Below are 26245 nucleotides of genomic sequence, written 5' to 3'. Positions count from 1 at the left end.
TTTTATTACTGGCCATTGTCTGCAAGTCCCTGCAGTTTTCTGGGAAAGATTTTCAGAAGTGGGTTGCTATTGCCTCCTTCCTAGGGCTGACAGAGGATAACTGGCCCAAGGTCACTCAGCTTTGTGCTTCAGAACTAGAACTCGTGGTCTGCTATATAACCTGGTGCCTTAACCACTGCACCAAACTGGCTTATGCGACCGCTGGCTAGTATAAAAGCTTGTTCACTGTTATCTAAATTACAGTAGCCTCCGGTCTAGGGTTGTGAAATATTTGAAGCCTCATGTAAATAAAAAAAATGCAAATAAAATTTTTACTTGTTAAAAAATCAAATGGGGGCAGTTCAGGGAATTTATTGTGGGTAGAAAATAACAAAAGAAACTAGGGTATGGATATCTGCATCAGTTGTCCCCAGTGATTCAGCTTACATCAGGCCCATATTTTGATGTTAATAGGTCATCTGAACTGAATGCTGCTAGTAATTTTGCCATGCTTATTGAAAGAATATTCTAGCCAGGTTGTGCAACAACTACAAAACAGGAGTTTTTCATGAATGTTAAAAAAAACTTAATATACAAATCTAATGTGGTTTCCCATCACTGCCCCTTAAATTACCAACACACCACTTTCTGAAACGAGATCTCTGACCTTCATTCTGATCCATTTTGATCCAGCTCAGCAAAGAAGACTTGACCCAAGTCTCAGCTATGTGACTATAGAGATATCATATATCCTAGGTCACAATGTCTCGGTGAGGTCATGGAAGACTTGAAATTAAAGTGACCTAAACTTGAGGCAATAAACATGCATAACATACAGGTAATCATAGTGATATGGAAATGTGGTCATTATAATCAGAAATAATACAATTTGGGATGCTCCATTGCCACCTGACATTTTAAGACACGAACCTTTCTGTGATTCATAGTAGTTATTGGATGGGTCCAGTAAAGGTTCTGCTTTAGAAGGGCCTGAAGGAAAGGAAACTATCACAAAAATACAGTAAAGAAGAATCAACAGATTATCTGATCTCTCAGCAATAACATGGACTTTTTACACTTTTTGGAGGAGGAGGAGGAAGGTGAGATTGTAGCAGATGCCTTAAAGAACGTCCTTCAACTTTTAGCAAATGTCATAACTGTGCAATGTTGACTCTATACATGTGAGATCCAAAAAGGGGAAATGGACATTGATGTTTTTGCATGAGTGTAAAATGGGTTAGTAACCAGAACTATAAATTCAGAAATGAAGAAAACTGCCATTGCAATTATTTTCAGCAAGAAACAAAAAACTAAGTAGATTACTTAATTTACATTTACTATAATAAATAAATGTGAACAACTGCATCTTGATTGAGCAGCCAATAATAAAAAGCCTATCCCCAGGCCCCAAAGAATAAAACAATACTATTATTACAAATGGAATTATATCTGTTGCATTAATGAGATAACAGAAGCTTACTCAATGCATGTGAGTTCCATAGAGGTTGCACTCTGGAATTCAGCTACATAATAATCAGTATTTTTAAAATGTAATTGATAAGCAAAATATATATGGTAAACTTCCTGAGAACCTTCTTACTGTATTTCCTTAATCCTTTCGTTCCCTGCCATGTCTAGTGACATTACCATCCACACAGTCCTATTAGATTAAATGTAGTCTGTGAGTGCAAAACATTAGCTTCTTAACTATTATAACAAAATGTTTGTGTGGCCTGAATCCAGGGGCTTTAAGAAATAGCCTGGATAACAAATATTGCCTATCTTAAAAGCGTATCTAAGATCTAAAGCCTCTCCAATCTTGGCTACAAAAATCTGGAAAACCATTTGATATCAAGAAAGAGTTGAAGTTTTATGTATCTTAATTGGAAATCCTAACTATGGTTTGAATAGTACTAATACTGCTCGTTATTCACAAATTATTATCCCATGATAGGCAAAGACAGCTGTTGGATGGTTTCTTGTTCAACACTGAGAACTCATCCAGGGAAACTAGAGCTCTGTCAATGGCTATGGCCAGCTTTCTTTCTTTTCACACATATCTAGAGCTATGGATCTCATGTCAGTTTTGAATATTAAGTAACACTTAAGAAGGGCCCAAAGCTACAAATTGGTAACCCAATGAGTGGAGGGAAGAGACAAATTTCCTGCATACCCACCCTCCAAGGATAACTGAAAAATCAGAATACAAATATCAGATTTAATAACAATATTACCTGAGGCCCTTGTATGATTTTGACTTTATTAAAAGAAGCTTTTTGCTTCTATTTAATAGTACAATAAATTACGACTTGGGAGTGAGAAAAGTGGTATCATGTCTAATGGCATCTAAAATCTTGTTTCCAGTCCTTGTGCACACTAGTATTCAAACAATTTCACTTCATTGAAGGAGAACCCAGCACACAAATTGTTTTCCAATTGTCACAGGAGATTACTATTATGGTCTTTCAATCAATGGTAGGAAAGGAACACTAGAAAAGGGAATGGCGTAATTTTAGGCAAAAGATCAATAAACAGTGGGGAATCTAACTTGGCTAACAGAAGGAAATAATTGAGAAAACAGAACTTTTCATTAGCCTTAGCATGGTGTCCTTTGAAACTAGCAATGGTATCCTTTTGAACCAGCACTGCAAGTGGTGAGGGGGATAACTTCAAATGACTATTTGTGGTTACCTCTTCTGACTCCGACCATAGACAACATCCATTGACTTGTAACAGATTTTTCATGAATGTTATGTACAACTGGGCAAAGAAATTCAAAAGGGAAAAAAATGAACAGCTGTTTAAGGGTGTCTGAAGTTTGTTAATAGATTTTCTGGATAGCATGCTGTGTATTCAATATCTCAAGAACCTTCTATTCATACAGAAAGTAATTAATTTGGTTGCAGGTAGTGAGATATCAGAACACAGCACATATGTGGAGACTTTATCAGTTGCTGATGCCTCTGAGGTAGCAGAAGAGAAAAGAGAAGACAGTTCCGACACAGATCTTTCAATTGAAGGTGAATATTCCCCTTCTGTCTTTCATACAAATATTCCCTACTTCTCAACTTGTGAAAGTTCCCCAAAATGCTCACCTTAACACAGGGCTTCTGTTGCTTACTTAAAGAGATTGTTTGCACTGTAGTTCACCAACTCAAAAGAAGATATAGATGGATCATACGGTAGTCTTGTCAACACCATTAGGTAGGATCAACCCAATCAAAATGAATTCATAAATCTAACATTGATTTGAAATAATGCAACCCTAATAGCACTTCATTACCTCATTACACATAATTAAAGAGCCAGTTTGGCCTAGTAATTAAAGGACCTGGCTAGAAAGCAAAAGACTGAGTTCCAATCCTACCTTAGCCATGAAATCAAGCTGGGTGACATTGGGCCACTTCACCTCACCTCTCAAGGTTATTGTTGTGGGGAAAATAGGGGGAGGGAGGTGTATATAAGGAGTTTTTAACGTATTGCATGCATAGGTATGTCAAGGCTCACTAGTTCAATTCTCTTTAATAATTGTCTTGTGAAGCCCTTGACAGGGCTTAATTTGTTTTTTCTGTATTGAACTAGAGTATGCATTGTTGTCTATATACTTATCCTTTGCAGATGCTGAGCGCTCATTTACAACTATAAAGGGTGCAGACCTGTATAGAGAGGCATGCAAACTGGTGGGAGTGATTCCTGTCTCATACTTCATGCGGAACATGGAAGAGCCTGTTATGAATCTCAACCATCATGGTCTTGGACCAAAGGGAACCAAAGCCATTGCTATTGCTTTGGTTGTAAGCACTTTTACCTGATGCTATTGCACTTCAACACTGTTTTCCCAGTTTGGGGAAGAAGGATTAAAGGGTCACCCTATAATACTGATAGATTAATTTAAACATATGGTAAAACTGGCAATTTCCACGAACCTTCTTCCTTCCTTCCTTCCTTCCTTCCTTCCTTCCTTCCTTCCTTCCTTCCTTCCTTCCTTCCTTCCATCTTTTAAGCATTTTAACTATAACTGAGTTTAAAATTAAACCACCAACTGGTGGTAAAGAGAGGATGATCTGCAAGAGATGTAAAGATTTGACATACTAGCTTTAATGTCTGCTACATAGACACAAGAAAAAACTCAGAGCTAAATATTTGTTTTCATGTTTAAGATATACAGCATTATTGGCTAAAGATTCTCACTGTGAATACATTGAGTGTGATCTATGACTGCCCTTCTGGTTATCTAGAAGCTGCTTATGCTCCAGAATATAGCAACATGAATTGTTATGGGCACTTCTAGTTTTGCCCATAATTTACATTATTTGTAAATTAATGTTACTAAATGTCAGCATTTTTTTTCCTTTTTGAATTCTTCATTTTGTAGTCCAACACAACCATCACTCGCCTGGAGCTAGAGGATAACTGGATTCTGGCTGAAGGAACTACATACTTAGTACAGATGTTGCGAGAGAACTGCTACATCCAAGAGATGGTATTCTGTGTTTCCCTCATAGGACAACAAAGGAAACTCTCTTGTACTGCACTGTAGAATTATGCTTGGCTAATATGCCAGGCTATTTCATGATTTTCTGGATGTGCTTGAGCTTCACAGTCTTTACTTATTTGACCCTGCTATATGCTAGTGTCCCACGCAATCCCCAAAGCCTGAGCGTTGTCCTTGTGAAAATGCAAAAGTTGCTATTAAACTTGAATGTTTAATGGGACAGTAGGAACTAATGGAATGCTGAACAACTATTTCATTCTAAAATATTTGTGGTAGAACCTACAGGTTCAGTAGTATTATAACTATTATATTCTTATTTATCAATAAAAAGTTGCATATGTGTTTTGTAAATTATGAAATTAGCAACTATGACAGCAAGGAGAAAAGTGTTAAATTCTTCTTATAATCCATTCTCCCCCCCCCAATTGTCTACAATTTGCTCTCCTTATATAAAGGCTGAATAAACAGACCCAGTGATTGTATTGACAACATTACTAGAATGTCTTCTTAATATCTCAGATTCATCACTTTGCCTTTTCAGAATTCAGTAGAAAATAAAGGGTAATGAATGGCTGCTGAATAGTTTGATGCATTCTTGGTGGGTAGGTGGGTGGGGGGGCAAATTTTGTATTGATAAAATTGGTCCAGTTTCTTCCACTTGCTTCCAGTTGTAGACCCCAGAAAATGGTCTTCAGTACAATAATAATAGAGATACACTTAATGGCTATAGGCATTAGCACATACTGTACATTATCTTTTAGAAAGTTATATGAGATGCAGGAAAAATTGATGAAGCAGTCAGTGTTTTGTATAATACTTCCACAATAATCTATTAACTGAGAAAAGCATTCATTGCTAGATATGAATATTTATCTGTAAATGAATATATTATTTACAAAAATTAAGTGTCTATGTATTTGTGGCTGCATAAAGAAACAGTGTAATGGACTAATTGGGGTGAAGGCTTTATTATCCCTGATTATTTATTAAATTGCAAGTTACATCACATGCAGCAGTTATGCCATTTGTGTAAGACATCATTACAGAAAAGATTTAAATAGTATGAACTAAATGTAAATGTAATTGCCTGGCCTAGACTACTTTGGGTACAATCAATTTAACTATTACGTCTACATGGAAATTTGATCAACTCTGAGTTTTAAGCCATTTAGTTGGGCTTGGGCAATCAGGTTTCACAGCCTTCTTCAAGTGTTCTTTGACTCTAAGATGTGCCTTCAACCCTTCCGTTCTCATGTTGATGGGGAAAACTTGGGAAAGTATATTTTTGTGGCTGATTCCTCTTTTTTTTTTTAATCTGTCTTTTGGTAGTCTTTACTCAAAGCTTTCACAGCAATGAAATGGCACTTGGCTAAATGCAGGTATATTAAATTATGTGTAAATATACATATAGACATTTGAAAATGAAAATATTTGGAGCAGAGTAAAATCTTGCTAGTTAAATTCTGACTGACATACCACTTTGGATAACATGGACTGTGTCATTCTATAGGAATTCACAAATATCTAGTTGCTCAAATACTGCTAAGGGCATCATCCTATTTTTTTTAACTCTTCTCTATAAGTTTTTCTTCTTCTTTTTAGAATATTTCCCATAATCACCTCAACAAAGATGGAGCTGAAGCTATCTGCAGGATGTTTTACCATAATATTTCTAATATCCGGTCCATTAGACTTGCAGGTAGGTTTCTTCAAGAAAGGCAGAATGATGCAACAGAGCAAAATTCAGGTATCAGCTTTACAGAATGTGGCATTTGCTCTTAGAAAGATCTATTGAAAGATCCAAGGATTGGGGACTATATACATAATAATTGTTTGCCCCAGATCTGCACCTTTGGGGTCTGTAAATCACAGGTGAGAAGCTTGTGATCCTTCATAGGTTTGCTGCATGACAAGTGCCAACATATACTTCCTTTCTGATTATACAAGTTGAACCCTAAATGTAGTTTAGGATTACAATCCCCATCTTGGCCACACAAATCCAAACATGAGTAACTTCATATATTATCAAGAGGATGAAAAAAGTCTTGCCTGAAATTTTATAGTATCTAAAACTCCAAGATTTGATAACCTGCTTTCTTGTTATTGTTAAAGCTTTTTATCTCTTTATAAGGCTAACAGTTTGAAGCCCTGTTGGAATGAATTGTTTCCTAATTTTAGATAATACCCAGTTCTTGAATTATTAAATCAAATGCTCTTCTTTTCCAAAATAAAGACCATTTGCATTTTTTTTTATTGAAAATTTTTACATTTTACAAAAACAAATCCCCTTCCCATACCCCCCCTACCTCACCCCCCCCCTTCCCAACCTCCCAAACCCTCCCCTGGACTTCCCAGAGCTGAGTACAGGCTTAATTAAAAAAAAAACTTAAAACACTTTTAAAACCTAAACAAATTTAAATACAATCATCATTCTATATAAGCTCCCTCCCAAAACACAAATTTAAACATTACTTTCTTTGAATATCTATATCTATAATATAAAATCTAATTTCTCCCTCTTTCTTTATCCTAAAACGAAAAAATAAACATACAAATCTTTGTTATACCATTAAAGCTAAATACTCTTAAAGAACTTAAAGTAAGTACATATTTCCTTCAATCTTCATAATCTTCTCTCCTATCCAAAAAGAAAAAAACTTAAAAAACCTATAAGTCCTAAACAAATCTAAGCACATTTAATTAAACAAATTATTTTCTCTTAAAAATATTAATAATAATATTTAAAAACTAGAAACACTTTTAAATCCTAAACAAATCTAAATACAATCATCATTCTATATAAACTCCCTCCAAAACCACAAATTTAAACATTACTTTCTTTCCTAAACAAATCTAAACATTTAATTAAACAAATTATTTTCTCTTAAAAATATTAATAATATTTAAAAACCAAATTTAAGCATACTTAAAACTTGAACAAGTTATACTCCCTTCAAAACACAAATTTAAACATTACTTAAAATTTAAAACATTAGAATCCCCTCACTAAAATAAGCAAATTATAATCCCTTCAAAACATAAATTTAAACAATATTATCATTAAAGGTTCAAAACTTAAAACAACAAAATTAATAAATACATTAAACATTTCAATCTTCACCAATAACAAATTCCATCCGTAAGAAACTGCATCCTTATCAGTCTCAATTATATTAGTATTATTAATTATTCACATTCCAGTTTTTTCCATTCTCCATTCTTCCATTCTTCCATTTCCCTTCTCCATTCTTGTATCAAACTCGTAAGAAATGCTGCAAGTTCTGCCTTAGGAGACTGCTCCAAAATTCCTGAATCTCCCATCGACTCCGAAGCCAATAAGGGTTCCTTGAATTCCTCCTTGTATTGGTCTTTACAATTGTAAGTTGTACAAGTTATCCTCTGCCCGTTCCTCTCTTGTTGATGCCCCTCAAACTGAGATTTCCCAATTTCCATTTCAGGCAGCAATTCCACCCTTAAAGATTGCTCGAAAGACTTTGTAGGTCTAACATCTCCCAGAGATTCAGAAACCACTGAGTATGAAACTTCCTTAACCTTCTTCTGTTGCTGCTTTTCTTTGGAATTGTATACTGCACAAGTTGTCTTCTGCTCCTCAACCTGGACTTGTTGAGGCCTCTCACACAAAGATTCTCCAGTTTTCATAAATATAGGCTCTTCAAACTGTGATTCTACATTCTTTTCTTCCAAAGCTTTAAACTTAGTAGATGGCGATGCACATACCCCCAGGACCGAAGTATAAAAGTCTTTTGCTTGAGAAACAGTATTAAGTCTATAACATGTCCCCAGGTAATTCACCACCATTCCAGTCGGAACATCCCATCTGAATAAAATTTTTCTCTTTTTAAGTTCATTTGCTAGAAAAGCAAACTCCTTTCTTCTTCTTAAAATTTTAGATGGGATCTCCTTAAAAATTATAACATCTTGTGAAGCAATTTGAAATCTCTTCTTATAATAGGCTTGCACAATTTCATTGCGTAAAGATCTTTTACCAAAGTAAATTACCACATCTCTTGGCAGATTCTTCTGTGCTGCCACCACAGAGTTAACCCTAAATAATTTTTCAATTTCACTAAGTATTCCCTCTTTTTCTTTATTCAAAATCAATGCAAAGTCCTTTGCAACCATCTCTTTCAGATCTCCTTGCAAAGACTCTCCCAGGCCTCTAATTCTTAAGGCATATTCCATTTGTCCATATTGAAGCATAAGAATCTCATTTTCCATTTCTTTTTCCATACTTTCAATTTTCCCCTCCATTATGTCCACTTTTTCAGCTACCTCTTCCACATGGGAGTTCACCTTTTCAAGAACAGAAGCAACACCTTCTAAAGCCAAAACAAAATCTTGTCTCAAGATCTTATTGTTTTCCTCTAAAATCTTTTTCATTTCTGCCCTAATTTGAATTATAACATCTCCCATCATGTCTTGCAAATCCTTCATAGTTATTAGCTGACCCCCAGAAGAGGGTGAAACTGTTGATTTAGAAGCTGTAGAAATCCCTGGACGCTTTGGAGCCATCTTAAAGAAAAACCTTTAGTCCTTCTTAAAAAATTATAAAAATTCCTTCAAAAATCATAACTCCCTCCAAAGAGTTATAATAAAAAGAAAAAAAGGGAAGAAAAAAAAGAGAAAAGGAATTAAAAAAAAGCTTTACTCCTTCTTAAAAATTACAAAAATTAAACAGAAAAAAGTCCTTCAAAAAAGGGTCATTACAATAAAAAGAAGAGAGTTCAAAGAGAAAAAAAAAAGGGAGAAGAAAAAAAAATAATTAAATAGAAAAAGTCCGTTCCAAAAAAAATACTTAGAGATACCAAAAACAACCATTCCAATCATAAGGAAATAAAAAGAGAAAGGGAAAGGAAAGAAAGAGAAACACCAAAAAGCCTGCCGGTCAGCATTCTAACTTCCAGAAAAAAAAACACCGAGGATTTGCCGATCGCCATTTTACTTTCCCTTTCAACAAAGAAAGAAAAATAAAAAGAGAGAATAAAAATAGAAACAAGTCTTAAAACTTAAAATCCAAATAAGTCAAAGAAAGCAAAAACTAAATCCTCTACTCAGCTCTGTCCGTTTTAAAAAAAAAAAAAAAACTCACCAGTTCTCTTTAAGCACGGAGGTGTTTGCAGCGGCTCGTTTTGTCCCTGAGGACAAAAACAGCTGGGAAGCGGAGACAAGTCTGAACTCCGTGGGAGCACTCCTTTCACCCCCCAAAAAAAACTTGGGGGGTGCAAAAGAGGCTCTACCACTATTCAGACACTCTCTATCCCCCCCCTTTGCCCGGGAGGGGGATTTTGAACCGCTGAACAGCTGATGTCTGCTGTTCATAGCGGTTCTTACACTTACCCAGGAGGACGGCTACAAAGTAGCTGCCATCGCGCGCGCAAAATCCACCGGAAGTCCGACCATTTCCATTTTTTAAAAAAATGAAATTGAGTTTTCCACGCATCATATAGGTGTATTATATGAGATCTGTGTACTGTGTATGAATTTTACAAGTAGCCTTTGCAAATGGCAGAAACTGACTAAGCAATTGACTTACCTCCAATTTTTTAGCAGCTCTTTTTCTTTGTCTTTAGGAAATGATTTTAGAGACGAGGCAGCACCTTATTTTTCTGAATCCTTAATTGTGAGTATCTTGCTAAAGGGGACAACTGGGCATCTGAAATAAAGAAGGAAGCATTTAAGTATAAAAATAGTAAAATAATAAAAAGAATTCCCCAAACTAGCTGGAGCTTTTAAAGCAAGCTTCTCAAACTTTAGATGTGGTGAATTACAACTCCAGTCATCCCCAATCATGGCACAAGGCCATATTTGGGAAACACCTCTTGTCTACAAGTGCAGCAAGCTTCTGCATGCAACACCCTCAGTTGCTCATTCAGTACAGGAAGGACTAATTCTGAAGTAATAGCATTGCATTCTGGCAGTAAAGAGCTCATAGTAAACATTAAAGGGGATAAAATCATCTGCATTGGTTACTGCAGACTTCTGTGCACAATGTAAAGTGCTGGTTATTAACTTTAAAGCTCTAAACAGTGCAGTACTTGAGTACATCAGGCAAAACCTTGGTAAAACTGAATCCGCCTGTCCAATTCACTTCTAGCCCAGGAAAGTTCCCTGCTAAATGCTAGAAATAGATTTAAATCTTTTTTTTTTTATTTTACTGAGGTTTTGGTCCTAGCTGAATGACTGTAAATTCACAGCTTGGGTTTTATGTGATTATGTATTTTGAATATTATTCAGATGTACTTTTTGTTGTTATAATTTTGGTTAATATTTATTTTAATTTAAACATGTTATTCAGAGTCTTGGGATTGAAGAGGCTTACAAATACTGTAAAATAAGAAACATCTAAATCAGTGGTTCTCAACCTGTGGGTCGGGACCCCATTTGGGGTCGAACAACCATTTCACGGGAGTCGCCAAACAAGGCTGTCCGCCATTTTCCCCCTTTTCTTTGGCCACGCCCCTGGTACCCGGTGATGTATAAGAGGTTGGGGGTCACCACAACATGGGGAACTGTATAATGGGGTCGCGGCATTAGAAAGGTTGAGTACCACTGATCTAAATGATCTTTTTCTCTCAAATTGTGATCAGACTTGGTCTCTTGGGTAGAAGGGCTGTACTTTCTTCAAGTCTCTATTTGAGATATCCACAGAAAAATGCATACCTCTTTAATAAAATTTCTTTTTTAATCATTCTTTAATAACTTTGAACTTCTTTTTACCTTCTCTGAGGGAAGCCCTAATCAGAGTCAAAAATAAGGAGGAGGTATGCACTGAAATTGACTGTTTGTTTGAACTATATTCTACCACTGAGTATAATTTTCAGCATGCTGTAGTTTCCTATCAATCAGGTCTCTTGAAGAATAAACCAGAGTGGTTTTATTCTGAAGACACGAAATTGCTACTTCAAGACTGGATAACTAATTATATGCTGGCCTTCCACCAGTAGAGATGCAGAGGAAATATAAAAATAACATATTTGAGATGGTATTAGGTCAACATGGTATTCCATGTACACATTTTAAAGTAGATAAATGCATATACGACACTATCTTGGAAACATTACTATTGATGCTTTGGAAAAGCAGAGTGTCACATATCACAAACATTTGTGAGCAAAGGGACCCTTGTTTTAAGGCAAGTGCTTAATGGAAGACAACAACTGAGTCTACAGGTCTCTGCACCAATCTTTCCACAGGCTAATTACAGAGTGATAGAGCTGGACCTCAGTTACAATGAGTTTACTGAGAAAGCTGGAGAGCTATTTGGACAGGTACTAGGTAAGTTTTGTTTCCCAACTTAAGGGAGGAGATGTGCCAGATGGTAATATTACTGAGTCAGATATCAAGGCCATCAAGGATCTTCATATTCCACAAGCGATAGACATCTAGAAACTATCCAAAACCCACAACTAGTTTATTAAATGTATATGGGCAGCATATAATAAATAAATAAATCTTGCAAAAATGCCCATACAGCATATATAAGTGTCTGTGCATCTTTTATTCAGCCAACAATGAATCACTGGAGATTTTGAATCTGAGCTGGAATCATCTGCGGCTGAAGGGCGCGACAGCCCTGAGTGCTGGTCTCAAGGTGAGAATCTGTTGGAGTATCTGCTTTAGGTGTCTTGAGTTGAAGGCCTTGAGCAAGGCCAGGTTGAGTATGATACCGAAGCAACAAGGACAAAAGCCTATGTCAAGATAGCAGCAAGCAGAGACTCTTATTCACAAAGAATCTTAAATATTTGAAAACAGGAGTATCAAGAATTTGGTGGCATTGTGGGAAATTTAAGAGGCAGACTCAGCCTTGAATCACTGCAGCTACTATGCAGTTTATCAATATCAGTTGGAATACTAGCAGGAGATTCTACACATCTTAGGCCAACTGTGATTCTCAAAGTTGTCTTGTTGGTCTCTGTGTGAAAGAAAAAGTGTTGGGAAAGCAAGGCCTTCACATTATATACTTGTTGATGTTAAACATAGTCAGCGTTCTCTTCATCCAAATTGATTTCATTTCTGATTCCAGAACTGAAAATAGTTTAAAGATTAAAATATTTTTTAAAAATATACATAGAGTCACAAATAAAAGTTGGTTCTACTCTTTTTTTTCTCCTGGAGACTAATGGATCATTGAAGATACTGAACCTTTCCTGGAACGGCTTTGGGAATGAAGGAGCTTTTGCCCTTGGAGAAGCTCTCAAAGTCAACTCTGTGCTCATTGAACTGGATATCAGCAACAACCATATCAACAATGAAGGGGCAATAAAGCTATGCAAAGGATTAGAAATGAATGGGAGCCTTAGAATCTTAAAGGTAGGATGCCATTTTCTGAGCTGGCCTACTAGTCAGATGAACTCTCAGGCTGCCAGTTTTATGGCCCTGGGTGAGCACCTGTCTACAAAGCACTGATAAAGTTATGCAGTTCACTGTAGAATCTGAAAAAAAATCCCAAGTTTTGTTCTTATGTTTTCCTGTTTCTAGACTTCAGGGCTGCAGAGATTGACTTCAAATCAGTTGAAATAGCAAAGAGGATAAGAAACATAGAGCTGCAAGAAAGATCTATCAGAGGAAAATGTTTGAGTGACCATGGCATTCCCATACTATTTTGCTTATAAATTTAAGGGCTGAAAATGGTTATTCTTGCAGCTTTTGTCTGAGATTAGTTTGTAACTGATCACGCAAACAAAGAAATCCCTAACTATACTGTAGGTAGATCTTGCTTACTGACTGCCTTGTGCAACAACCATTCAAAGTTATGATGCTGCTGGCAAAATAACTTTGTGATCATGGTGGGGATTTATGATCATTGCAGTGTCACTTCCTGTCACATGTTTGCCATTACAGTTAATTAGTACACATTGACTGATGCCACCTGTTTTTTATTCTTTTTTTCTTCACTCCAACAAGTGATCTCTTTAAGCAATCTGTCCTGTGCCTAACCAATTTTCTCCCCTGCAGAGCAGAAAGATTGGAGAAGAAGGGATAACAAGAGAGTAAGCAAGTACACAATGGAGAATATATACTGCTCAAAAAAATAAAGGGAATACGAACATATAGGATCCTATACGTTTGTGTTCCCTTTATTTTTGTGAGCAATATACATCAAAAGGAATGCATACATTTCTTTCCATTTGTATTCTCCATTGTGTGCCTGTTTACTCTCTCCCTTCTTATCCTGTGAATGTAAATACAAATATTAATACCCTTCTTGCTTATTATCCAGTGGTCAAGGTGAGCATTCCAAAGGGCAGGGGAGTGGGATGGGGGAAAGAGAAAAGCTGAAGTAAAATTGTAAGCACAGTAGTAATCCAATGATTTTCCAAATAGCAACTATATCACTTAGTGACCAAGTTGCTGATCCCAGTTGTGATCACTAAATGAGGACTATCTGTAGTATTTGTCTACTCCTTGTTTGAGATTTATGTCAGCAATATAAGCAATAGAAATGTAATAAACACAGTTGCATTCCTCCATAAGTAAGCATAGATTATGGTATAATGTGTATGCTTGTGTAGCGTTACCTCTCCAGAGGCTGCCAAAAACCAGGCCCTCCCAGCCCCGTCTCCCTTTGTCTAGCCCTGCAGTAGTGTTCTCTAAGGGTTGATAAGATGTCTCTTCCAGCCGGAGCCCATGCAGAATTAGTAGGTAGTAGGCTCTTGTCATCAAGGAGGGGCTTCCAGGAACGAAAATAACCAGTCACAATAGTCAATGCTATGATGATATCCAACAGTGCAAGGCCGGTAAAGCAGCAGGAATAAAAGATTCCTCAGCGATCGTTCAGAGTCAAGTGGGATGGAGGAAAACCCCGGATCCAGACAGTAATAGAAACAACAACAGTCAGTGTGCTGTAGCAATAGCTCGTCCCCCAGGGCAACTCCCCCACAATGTCTTAAAACCTGTACCAGCAGCAATAGTCACAGTCCAAATAGCCTCCAGGCTTCACAGCAACAATAGCCACCACCATCTCTCCTCTCCTTCTGTTCCTTCTTCTTCAGTCAGGTTTCAGCGTTAAAGCCCTCCCCCCCCTTTATCTTTATTGTTAAAATCTGAGGCTAGGAGCCTCTGCCAACTCCTCTCCACACAATCTCTCTCTTGCCTCCATTTGGGATATCCTCCTTATGAAGGAAGCAATAAAACTCCACTCTCTCCCTCCCTCTAGCCCAGTGGTTCTCAACCTGTGGGTTGCGACCCCATTTGGGGTCGAATGACCATTTCACAGGGGTCGCCAAACAATGCAGTTTTTTCCCCTTTTCCTTAGCTGTGCTACTCCCTTTTATTCTATTGGCTTTTAAAAGCCAATAGAATAGACTCTCTTGAATAGAGTCTAATTCTATTGGCTTTCAAAAGCCAATAGGAATTGTCCAGGCTGTCTCTGCCCTGCTGAGCCCACCAAAAGCCCCAGTCTGCAAACGGTGCTGCAAGTTTTCTGCAGCGAAGGCAAGCTGTCTGGAAGCTTCCACCCCTCCCTGCTGAGCAACTACTAAAAATGTAAGTGAAAGAGGGCCAGGGGTGGGAGGTGGGAGGCTGGCAGGCGCAGGGAGAGTTGCTGGCGCACGTGGGGCCTGGCGGGTGCTTTACCTCCCTTGGGCTGAGCCAGCTGGTGGCCCAGCCGGTGGTCGCCCTGCGCCGTCTCTGCCACTTGCCAGCTACGCTTCGGCCGGCACAGGGGGCAGCACCAGGCATGTGTGGCGCTCCCGGATAGGGAAAGTCCTCGACTTACGACTGGTTGGGTAGTCCTCGACTTACAACCAGTTGGGGTCACGGCATTAAAAAGATTGAGAACCACTGCTCTAGCCTCTGTTTAAAATATCCTTGTTACAAAGAAAAACAAATAAAACTTCCAGTCCCTTTACCTTCACCTGATGAACTGCAACAGCCACCACCCCGGCCCTTTCCTTTTCTTCCCTTTTTTATCTTTCCTTCCGCTCATGCCGGCCACACCCAAAGCCAGCAGCAGCTGTCCCAATCTCTCCCTTCCCAACCAAGCTCCTGCAAACACTCTCAGACAGCCCCGCTACACTTGTTATAGTGCTTGCACTACTACCACTCCTTGACCTGTGTTAGCTTTCTAGCCCACCTAAATTTGGCCAGCTGCTGCCATATGGTAAAATAATAATATATTTAGCACATTTAAAAAATGTAAAATGCTTCAATATCTTATCATAAATTAACATTCTTATAAAGAAGTGGTTACTGCCCAAAAAAAGTTGTCAAAAAGGAAATGAGTGCAGAGGAAACCATTGTTGCTTTTGATGCAGCATCATAGAAATCTGTTCAGAGTTAAAAACAATGAACAATGATGTTATTTGACTGTGCTGAACAAAATCAACAGTTCTTTCAGGCAGCTGTACCCTGTTCCTTTTTCTCTAGCCTCCCAGATATCCTTGTTAAAAATCCTTTTCTCTAATTGGACTGTCAATGCGAGGCAATGACTGAGCAATGCATTGTACTTCTTTAAAAGCTACTGATCACTGTTATTTCCATTTTATAGATCAAGAATGTTGCTCATGGACTTCCGGTTTGGGTTGCAGTGGCTGTAGGCACACGAAGAGGCTCTCTCTCTTCGTTACCTGCTTTTCCTCTGCCAGTAGACCCTTAATCGGGTCGAAATGTCACCCTGGAGGGGTGACTACCGATGAGGAGGACTCTCGTTGATTGTGGGGGGAGGAGGCAGCTCCTTCCGCGGTCCAAGGTAGCTCCTCAGGGCTGACGGAGAGAAAGATCGGCCAGTAACATGGCCAATTATTTAGCTGTTCCAACTGAAAGTCAAAAGAACATCTAAGCATTAAGAAACCATTGTGGATGAGATTTTTCCCTCTCTCTTTCTGCCTAACTACTCTCCTGTCAAAAGCCTTTTGGAATTACTTCCCTGCTTTGAAAGATCTGCCTTTGTTTATCTGGGGAAAAGAGCTTTCCATAACAAAGGAAACAACTTCTTATTGACTATTTTTACTTTTGGCTACTTGGGGGCCCTGGAAAAAACCTTGTCATAAAACTTTATTATTATAACTTCTAAGCTGGAGAATAGTGTCTTCCTATGTCTTGGACTTACTTTTTTAAAGGGATAAATCTTTATTGTTTGAAAAAAAAACAACAACTCTATGAGAAGCTGGAAAAGAGACTCCATAGTTCTGACTTTGCTAATCTCATTCTTGATGTCTGGAAGAGACTTTCATAGTTTACTGAGGACATCTTGTGGAGAAATTTAATTGTAACTGTTTTTTGTTTGTGTTACTATTTAAATGGAGAAATCATACTCACAACTCAACTGTAAACTCATACTGCAAAAAAATTATGAAGCTATTGAAGAAGTATGTTTCCAAATAAGAGAGAGAACTGCAGAAATAATAAACAGAAATTTTACTGTGAATTTACAAACTGACCTTCAGACTCTACTTGATCATTCTACAGACCAAAAAGCAATAGAAGAAGAATTAATTTACATACAACCTATGGAGACTTTGGATGACCAAAAAAGATTGTAACTAAGCTATCTACAATTGCAAAACTAACAGAAATGGACTTGAAATTACAACTGTTGGAGAATTATGACAACCTTGATAATCAACAATTAATTATAAAATTGGACATGTTTGTTTTATCCACCAGGCATCAAAAACAGAGGATGGGAGGTCTTTTAATGACCCAAATGATATTACAAGCAATAATGGGAGATCTATTTGCTGAAATAGAGGCTTTGTTATGGAAGCCTTCTTGGCATAGGAAGAAAGCCAGAATAAGACTAAAAAGAGAAATTTAAAATTATATGTAATGGATTAAAAAGGTTTTGAGAAATATGGACTGATTTAAGGATTAAGATTTAGAGTTGAAAATTTGTGATTATTAGAATATATGTGTTAAACAGAGTAAGAATGTATTTTCTTGAATAATATGTTTATTTGTATGAAAATTATTTCATAATGGAATGAGAATAAGAATATGAAAGAGGCTTTTAGAAATTCAGATAGCTTTAACAACTGAGTGTGTTAAGTTATTAAGATGATGTTTTGTGTAATAGGTGTGTTCTTTTTTAGATATGATAATTATTTGAATGAGATTTAAATGCTATTTGAAGTAATAAGAGAGATCTGTGATAAAATCAATGGTTTATGAGATTATGAATTAGAATATATCTGGATTAGTATTTTAAAAGGGATACCCGAAGTGATAATACATTTATCTAAGGTTAAATTGGACTATGGTAATTGTAAATTAATAAAGCTCAAAACAGGATTAGGATTTATAGATATGTAATCTAGAAATGGATTATGTTAAATAGGCTATATCATTTGAGGGAAATAGTGAGGGAACATTTAATGTATTTACTTGAGCTATTATATGATTTTGTTTTTGGATGATTGACCACCTAACCACCACGGTGTTTCTTGAGCATTCCGTTGTAAAAGTTAAAAAACCAATAAAATTTGTTATATATAAAAAAGAATGTTCCTCATGAGTTTATGCATTGTATAAAATCATGCAACAAATATATGTCAAAATTAGAACAGAGTCACATCTGCAGATCTAGGTGCAGGGTTTTTTTAAAGCTCCAGGAACAAAATAATTTATTGTGTATTATTTCAGGATCCAAATGATAGTTTATTTTCCTCACAGATGTCCCAGAATCTCCTCACAGTAGAAGGCGCTATTGCTCTTCTCATGTCAATCAGGAAGAATTCAAAATCCAGAATAGAAGAAATCAACATCTCAGTAAGAATGAATTAGGAGAGGGAAAGTTAAGAAATACATATTGCTATGTGCACAAAACCAATTGTTGGTAAATGAAAGGTTGCCACATACCCTGGACTTTGCTAAGAGAAATAAAGATTTACAGCATTATATCTTATAGCATAAGATATTTATAGTATATTGTATTCTCTGTGCAAGCTAAACATTAGATGGGATACTTCATAGCATTAGCATCTATCAGATTCCTCTTTCTTGTTAGATTTTTAGGGGAACCCATAGGGCCAACAAACATTTTCAAAAAAATTCTCTCTCTCTCCCTCTCCCTCTCTCATACACACAATTATTAAGAACATAGTTAAAATGCATCATGCGTGTCAAACAAATCACACTGTCATACTAATAGAGTCCTAACATTTGATAATATTGAAATCTTCTTAAAGCCTTTCATGAACAATTTTAGCTCTTTTCCAATACAGCCCATATATGAATAACCAGAGGACTATTAGCTTGATGGATTTTGAGCTTCCTGAGTTAAGTAAAGAAAACTGAAGTGCATCTTGAAATGGATTGTGTATTAAAAGAGCAGTTCATTGCATACATACCAAGTGAACTTCAAAAAGAGAGACATAAAACCTTACTTTTGAGAGTAATGACCTCAGGCATATTTGTTTGGAAATGCATGCCATTTTGCTCAAAAGAATATGCTAGCAAGCACATTTGTATGAAAGACCCAATAAAGCTCCCTGTGACTGGCAAAGCAGAATATTTGGTGCAAAACAGGAAAAAGAGGCTGAATCAGTTATGAAAACTGATGGCATATACGTAGATTTCCAAATTACAGAACCCTGAGTATCGGGTGCACCGTTTGAAAAACAGAAAATGCTTTTTCTGTCAGAAGAGCTCATCTTAAAGTTTCCCTGACAGTACCAAGAACAGATTCTGGTAACTGTTTTTATATGCTCAGTGTTTCTGATATTTCCCTAAGCTCATCTTTAAGCTCAACATTGATCTCAGCTTTTAAAGAAAGATGTGCTCTCTTCTAATACAGTTTATACCATCTACTTGATCCAGGACGATTCATAGATAATTGACTGACAATGTGGTTAGGAATAGGATCTCTACTGTTGGTACTGGCCTCTGTTGTGGATATCTGAAACACTTGTCAGATCTTACCCAGGCTCCATAGGTGCATGCATTGAATGCTTTTTTGAAAGATCATTGGGTGTATAAATGTTGCTATTTAGAAAACAGGATTAGTATTCTCTGAGGAGAAGACAGCTCTATTCTGCACTGAAGCATCTAAAGTGATCCAAGTTCTAGTATCTGTGTTGCTGGTTCTTGTGGTCCTGAGGGCATTGTAGGTTTTCATCAGTGTATGCCAACAAAGGGATTTGGGTAGCCCTAATGTTGATTATGAAGGGATGCAGGCAGTGCCATTTTGCCTATTTGTGTCCAAAACCTGTGTCCAAAAAGAAGCCAGTCAGGGGATCACAGGCCAGGCAGAAGGACACATGTTGAGGTGAGAGTGCCTTTTGTTTTCCTCCTGCCCTCTCTCCCTATTTGTGGCTGGTGAGTCAGACTATTTTAAGACATAAATGTAGTACTAGACTTGTGTTCAGAGCTCTGCTTCTACACGTACAACCTGTCACTTGGGTAGCTTCAAAAGTGGCTATCCCAATGCAGCAGGCTCCTGCTTATGCTTATATGACCCTGTCCTGCCACATCTTAAAGGAAGCGATTGCTGCTTGTTTTTCTTGACAGAGGATGAATGCTTGGTGGGACAAAATGAAAGTGGGGAATCTACCTTTTTTTTTTCTATTGATACTCTAAGCTGGCAGCTCCCAACCTTTTCTATACCCTGCACCCCTAGAACGCTTCTGATATATTCTCGCATCCCTTACAAAAGTTCAAAATAACACCAACAAATTATGCATATACACTATAATTTTGAAAACCCATTTTTGCACCCCCTGGAATATCGTCTCACCTCCCCGGGGGGGTGCGAGCATCCCGGGTTGGGAACCTCTCCTCTAAGCATATCACCATTTGCTGGCCTCATTCCTGGGCAGAATTGGGGGAGGGAGAGTTGCCAGCATACTTTTCTTCAGACTCAGACTGGAGAATAGCACAGCGATACAGCCATCCAACTGTACCTAGAATGACTCATTGAAATGGTTTTAGGGGCTAATTCAGTAAATGGACTTAAAAGTGAGCGAGAGGTTCCCTTATTTCTAAGCCCAAGCCCCTGTTATCCTGTTCTTGGCTCTACTTTAGAATGTGCTTGTAAATGAAGGCTTCATCAAGCTGTTAGATCTTGTCTGTGAAGTACGGCCTGAACTGGATATCGTCTATGGAGGAATTGGAGGCCATATTGTGAGGAACATTGAGCATCCGGTAGACGCTATGAAGCTGATTCAGGTAAGTGTAATGGTCAGTCCCTTACCTGAGATATATTTTAGGCTTCTATTCAGAATATTGTGTCTTTGTTGAGCTTTCATGTCTTCCAATAATACAAAGCTTAGAAAATGCTGTGGCCAATTCCCCTTTCCCCCTGCAATGCACCTGGATTAATGCTTTGTCATTCAAAAACCTTGTATCAATGAAAGACACAGCAGTGGATTAGCTGCATATTGCTCCAGTACTTGGAACCAAGTTTTAAAAATAAATGCATAGTTTTTAAAATCTGTTCACCCTTTACTAATCAGTGGATATTTTGTGTTGCGTACAACCTGAATCAACTACTGCAGGATAAGGTCTCTTCCTTGAAGATTATGGATCATAATCATTCAGGAAGGTGCAGTGTGAGTTGATAGACAGTTATTTTGCAATTTCCCATGTTGATAGAGAGTGACTGGCCCAAAGTCACTCAGGTGTCTTCCATGCTTAAGGAAAGACATGAACCTGGATTTCCTCACTCCTAACCAGCTTAAGACTCTTAACCATTATACCACTCTAGCTTCCATACACATATATGTATACAAAGATACAGTCATAGAAACAGATATGCCCTCAGAATTGTTAGAATTTGCCAGGTTTCTGAGAATATTAAGCTTTATCTCAATTTCTCTGAACACTTCTTTCATAAGTACCTAAGCTCCCTCCAAATTAGTGAAGGCCAGATGCTTTTGTCTGGTCTTAATTCCTGTGTGGCATATGGATCAGTACTGAAATGAAAGGGTCTATTCTATTCTAAATTTTTGCAATCCATTTGAATATGTTTTTAACAGATTGGAGAAATCTCTTCCTACTACTTTGATAGCCTCTCTATATAGAGACTAAATAGCCTTGTTGGCTGGTTGCCAGCCTCATCTATAGAACCCTAGCACAGCAGACATTACAGCATTAATAAAGCCCATATTAATTATACTACCCAAGCCAGCAAACTAAAATGTATTATATTAAAATCAAAATGTATTATTTTTAAATGGAACAGCTGGAAACAGCCCCTAATGGAATAATAACCAGGATGTGTCCCAGGAGTATCTGCAGGATCTGAATCTTTTATTTTTAAAAAATTGCTCTTATGAGGCAGACTCTGCCCTTTCCATAAGCATGTGGAATGTCACAGTGTACAAATGAAAGAAGGCAAAACATGTCATGATGTTGTGACACTGCTTTTATTATTTGCCCTCCTGCTGCCCAATGCCTCTGATGTGCTCCTTAATTGCCTGCTGAACTAACATATTTTAAAGCTACATGTAAAACAGGAAACAGTGTTGGCCAGATAGAATTACCAATAAAGGAGAATATTTGTAGCTCAGGATTAAAATGAGAGATCCCTGGTGCTCTTTGAGTTTGGTTATTTTCTTGCAGACATTTCATTACCCTAACAAGTTAACATCATCAGCGCACCAATACTGTTAACTAGTTTGGGTAATGAAATGTCTGCAAGAAAACAACCAACTCGGAGAGCACCAAGGACCCTCCCAGATAGAATTCTCTGGGAAAAAAAAAAAGCATTATGTACCAAAAGTGCTAGCACTACGAAAGTTAAACTTCTTTAGCTTTAAATAACAATTTCAATCAACTAATAATTACATTTGCACTTGGGAAGATAGTATAGAAGGAAAGCCTTTCTGTTGTTCTACTGCCAAACCACAATGACACAGCATCATGTTACCCACTTTGTACTGCAAATGACTGTATAGCACATAGATGTACAGATATTCCTCATTTAGTGTCTGCCTTGTAGAGTCAACTGTAGTTATAATGAGGATAAAAAGAAATTGCAACCTTTGAATTTACAGCCTTCGCAAGCATGTAAAGCAAAGAGAAGCTAAAGTAAGATTGTAAAATTGTGATGTTTCACTTAGCAGTTGCTTGGATAAATGACCAAGCTGCTGTGGTCGCTAAACAAGGATTACCAGCATGAATCTCCAGCTGTGATTGAACTTCAGTTCTCATTAATCCTAGCCAAATGGCTTCTTTTAATGGATGGTGGAAGTTACAATTCAGTAATCCTTGGCCACTTATTGCCCATTGTGTTCTAAAGAAAGGGATTTGCAATCAGAGTAGAAATTTGATGAATGTGCTACCAAAAAGAGATATATCCATATGAAGGAGTCCCTCAGGAGACCCATTCCTTAAGCAGCCTAATGAGGTTTTTGAGCCTGCAGCTGGCAGTTCCGGAATGGCAGGGCTGAGAAGCATTAAAACTAAGAGAAAGCTTGGAGATCATAAGTTTGGCTTAAGGAAAGTGATTCAGTTATAAAGAGGAAATTATAGTTTTGGCAAAGCAATGTTATATTTTCTGAAATTGAAAGTTTAATCACTGTTTAAGAATTGACAGTTAAAAAGCAGAAAAATTCACAACCACCTCATCAAAGAGCCCTATCTAGGGGATGCATGTTGCATTTCAGCAATAGAAAGCTTAGCCTTTATGTTAGAACTGCAGAAGCGGATGTTGTGGCAGATTTACCCAAAGACACTTGATGCCATCCTGGGGAAGTGGTTTAAAATACTGAACTTGCAGTCTCATTCTCTTCTTTTTTTTTTTCTTTTATCCCCAGAACTATTTAGATGCCAACAAGCTGAAGCCTTGGGACTTTTTTAGGAGTATGGATAAATATGGTGAAATGAAAATTCCTGTGGCAGAGTTTCGGAAAGCCATGATGCTGGTAATGTTTCAAAATGAAAAATTCTTCTGACTTTTACAGTTATCCCAAAAGATCCGTGGGAATTTAAAATTCATTAGAGTGTTCCAGCTTTTTACCACTACAACTCCCAACTCATCCACATCTGAAAACCAAGACAGATAAACAGGCATGAAGCAGAGAGCCACTTTGGTCTAGTGGTTAAGGCATCCAGATAGAAAGTGAGAGATCTTGAGTTCAAGTCAAGTCCTGCCTTAACCATGAAAGCCAGCTGAGTGATTTTGGGCCAGTCACTCTCTCTCAGCCCAATCCACCTCACAGGGTTGTTGTTATGGGGGAAAATAGGAGAAGGAAGGTGTGTTGGATATATTTGCCACCTTGAATTATTTGTATTAATAATAATATAGGCAGGGATACCCAATGAAATAAATAAATAGACATAAAACTATAGTGGTGATCAGAACTGGCAATTTTATTGCTTTTGTGGTTGGAATCTGCATTCCCTTTCCCATCTCCAAATTTTTGGTTGGCCAAGGGCCAGAGGCTGCAGATGACATGACTATGGAGATAGCTGGAATGATTAGTCCTTTTCTCCATTAGAGGAATGAGGAAGGTTTTATTTATTTGTTTTTTAAAAAGAAATAATTGAGCAAAGCTTCTTGCCTTAGTTCTATCACAGCTGTTTGTTTTTCCCAGAAAGAAAGAAAAAAAATTACATTATTTTTATTCAACACTTGTCAGATGTTGATGGCATGAATTTTAAAGATTTTGAGGGCCACAAAGTGCTCAAGAAAATATAGAATTTAGTTGCCTTATGTTGCCCATTTCTGATATGGGCGATATGGTACCAAGATTTTCAGCAGTACTTTAATTGAGCAGCCACAGTTGACCAAATAGATCTCAAAGAAAAACATGTGTGTCAACTGCATGAGGTAGACTAGACCAGGAAATCAACTCCACTGGAAGGCTAAAACTAATTATATTGAGTTTAGCTATTATAAAAAATTCTTGCAAATCCAAATGTTATCAGGACATCCTAGACTCTACAAATATTTTACTTCTTGTTGCCTTGACAACAAAACTTGCATATCTCTGTCAAGAACATCTTCCTCACTCACTACAATGTGCCAAGATAAATCTGAAACTCAGTAAATATTGATATTTGCCAATAAATCTCAAAGCCAAATACCTTCAACAAACAAACATTTTCAACTTCACATGATAAGATTTGAGCTGAAAAAAAATTCTTACATATATGGTACATTTAAGATTTTACACACTGCCTTCACAATATTTAGTATTGATACAGACTTTTCTTCCTTATGCTGATGATACAGAAAATCATTCATTCATTCGATTTCTATGGCTGCTCAGTTTGCTAAGGAACCCTTGATGGCTTACACGGGAAAGAAAAAATGCTGTGAGGAAAAAAGTGAGATATGTAAGGAAGAATCTGTTCCAACAACTTCGTTACAAGAATGGTGGATTTATGAGAACTTTCAAAAAGTCTGATAGAAACAGCTACAGCTCAAAGAGGGATGTGCTAACATATTACTGAGTAGTGGCTAAAACTGAGATTGAGTGCTAAAATGGTACATCCAATTCAATTATGGTCATTGATATGGAAATATAGGATCTAATATGAGTAGGGTTGGGTTTTCTGCCTTCTGTTGTAAGTAGTCTGGGGGGAAAGTATAATTGGATGACAAAACTCCCATCCCAAACTGCCAGCAATATAAGATGTTGTTATTGTGGGGAAAATAAGAGCAGAAAGGAGTATTAGGTATGTTTGTTGCCTTTGCTTTCTTCTGGGAAGTTTTACAATTTCCAAGGCTAATTTATACCTTTTGAACACTACTTAGAACTCCCTCCGAGTATTATTCAGATCTGGCCACATTTACTTCAACCATCACTCTACTTAAATCAGCCAAGATTGGTTATGTGTTTCCACTTTCTGAGATTTCTCAAATGGAACTCTGCTCCTAATGACTACATAATTTTAGCAGTGAAAATGAAGTAGTTGGCCACTGCTTTTTTCCAGACTGTATTTTCAACTTCTTAGTCTAGCCTACAATTGTAGTTTTCCATGATGGTTCTCATCATACTCAGATCTGATCTTGCTTCAGTTTGTGGTCCACTCAATGTCATCTAAGGGCTACTGCCCACTGTAATGGTAACCAAGATCTATGCAATAATTATATTCTTGTATCTAAAGCAATCCAAGATTCCCCTGAAACGAATGCAAATTGTAGACTTGGTACACAAATTGGATCCCAACAGAACAGGCTACGTGGACTACGGGTGAGTGCTATATGCTATTACATTAAACATATTTTTTATTTTTAAAAAAGAGAAAGGGTGTTACATAGAAGTTCAGCAAAATTACTTTATTATTAACCCTACTGTTTTTTTTTTCTCATTTTCAAATTAGTCACTATAGAACTGAGGAGCCAGTAAAGAAATCCAAGGAAAATGAGGAAGAGGAGGAGGATGAGGAAAATAATGAGGCCGAAAGATGGTCCTGAGTGCTGGCAGGAAGCTAAGAAACGTGTTTTGGGCAGAGTAAGAAGTGCTAGAGGCAGAGAGGCAATTGAATATTCACAGCTTAAGTTTAGACAATAAAATGTATTGTAACAGAAGCTGGTTTCTATACACCCAAAAGAGGAAGCTATAATTAATGGTATTTGTGAAGGGCAGTGAAAAAAGCAAGAAGGAGGAAGCAGGCCAGAGTCAAGTCTTAGAAAATTCTGGCCAACTCATCTAGAGATGCCAGACTCAAGAAATTGCATTGAAAATTCTCTAGATATTAGCTGTGGGAAACAGCATGAGTTTCCCAACTGAATTTTTCCCCATTTTTGAACATCTTTTTGTTACATTGATTTCATTTATATATTTAAAATTTATATATTTACATTCCACCTATACTTTGTGACATTCTAAGCAGCTCACGGCATTGATAATAACATAGAAA

At 37.3% G+C, this 26245-nt stretch overlaps 1 protein-coding gene across 1 annotated transcript; it reads left to right on the top strand.

Moving 5' to 3' along the window:
* Positions 1 to 900: 900 nt before the first annotated feature.
* Positions 901 to 25975, top strand: LRRC74A (leucine rich repeat containing 74A). Its single transcript, XM_039351651.1, has 14 exons — positions 901 to 1079; positions 2886 to 2999; positions 3598 to 3773; positions 4355 to 4462; positions 6077 to 6173; positions 10066 to 10115; positions 11689 to 11770; positions 12001 to 12086; positions 12611 to 12805; positions 18107 to 18202; positions 20456 to 20599; positions 23191 to 23298; positions 25490 to 25575; positions 25706 to 25975. Exons 1-14 carry the CDS (start codon positions 1043 to 1045, stop codon positions 25797 to 25799), a joined length of 1473 nt encoding a protein of 490 aa, XP_039207585.1. The 5' UTR covers positions 901 to 1042; the 3' UTR covers positions 25800 to 25975.
* The last annotated feature ends 270 nt before the right edge of the window (positions 25976 to 26245 follow it).

This window comes from Crotalus tigris, unplaced genomic scaffold, assembly GCF_016545835.1.
Source record: "Crotalus tigris isolate CLP2741 ecotype Arizona unplaced genomic scaffold, ASM1654583v1 scf7180000018371.15429387391:27106975, whole genome shotgun sequence".
Taxonomy (NCBI): Eukaryota; Metazoa; Chordata; class Lepidosauria; order Squamata; family Viperidae; genus Crotalus; species Crotalus tigris.
The sequence above is the reverse complement of the archived record's forward strand: the minus strand, read 5'-3'. Positions and strand labels throughout refer to the sequence as shown.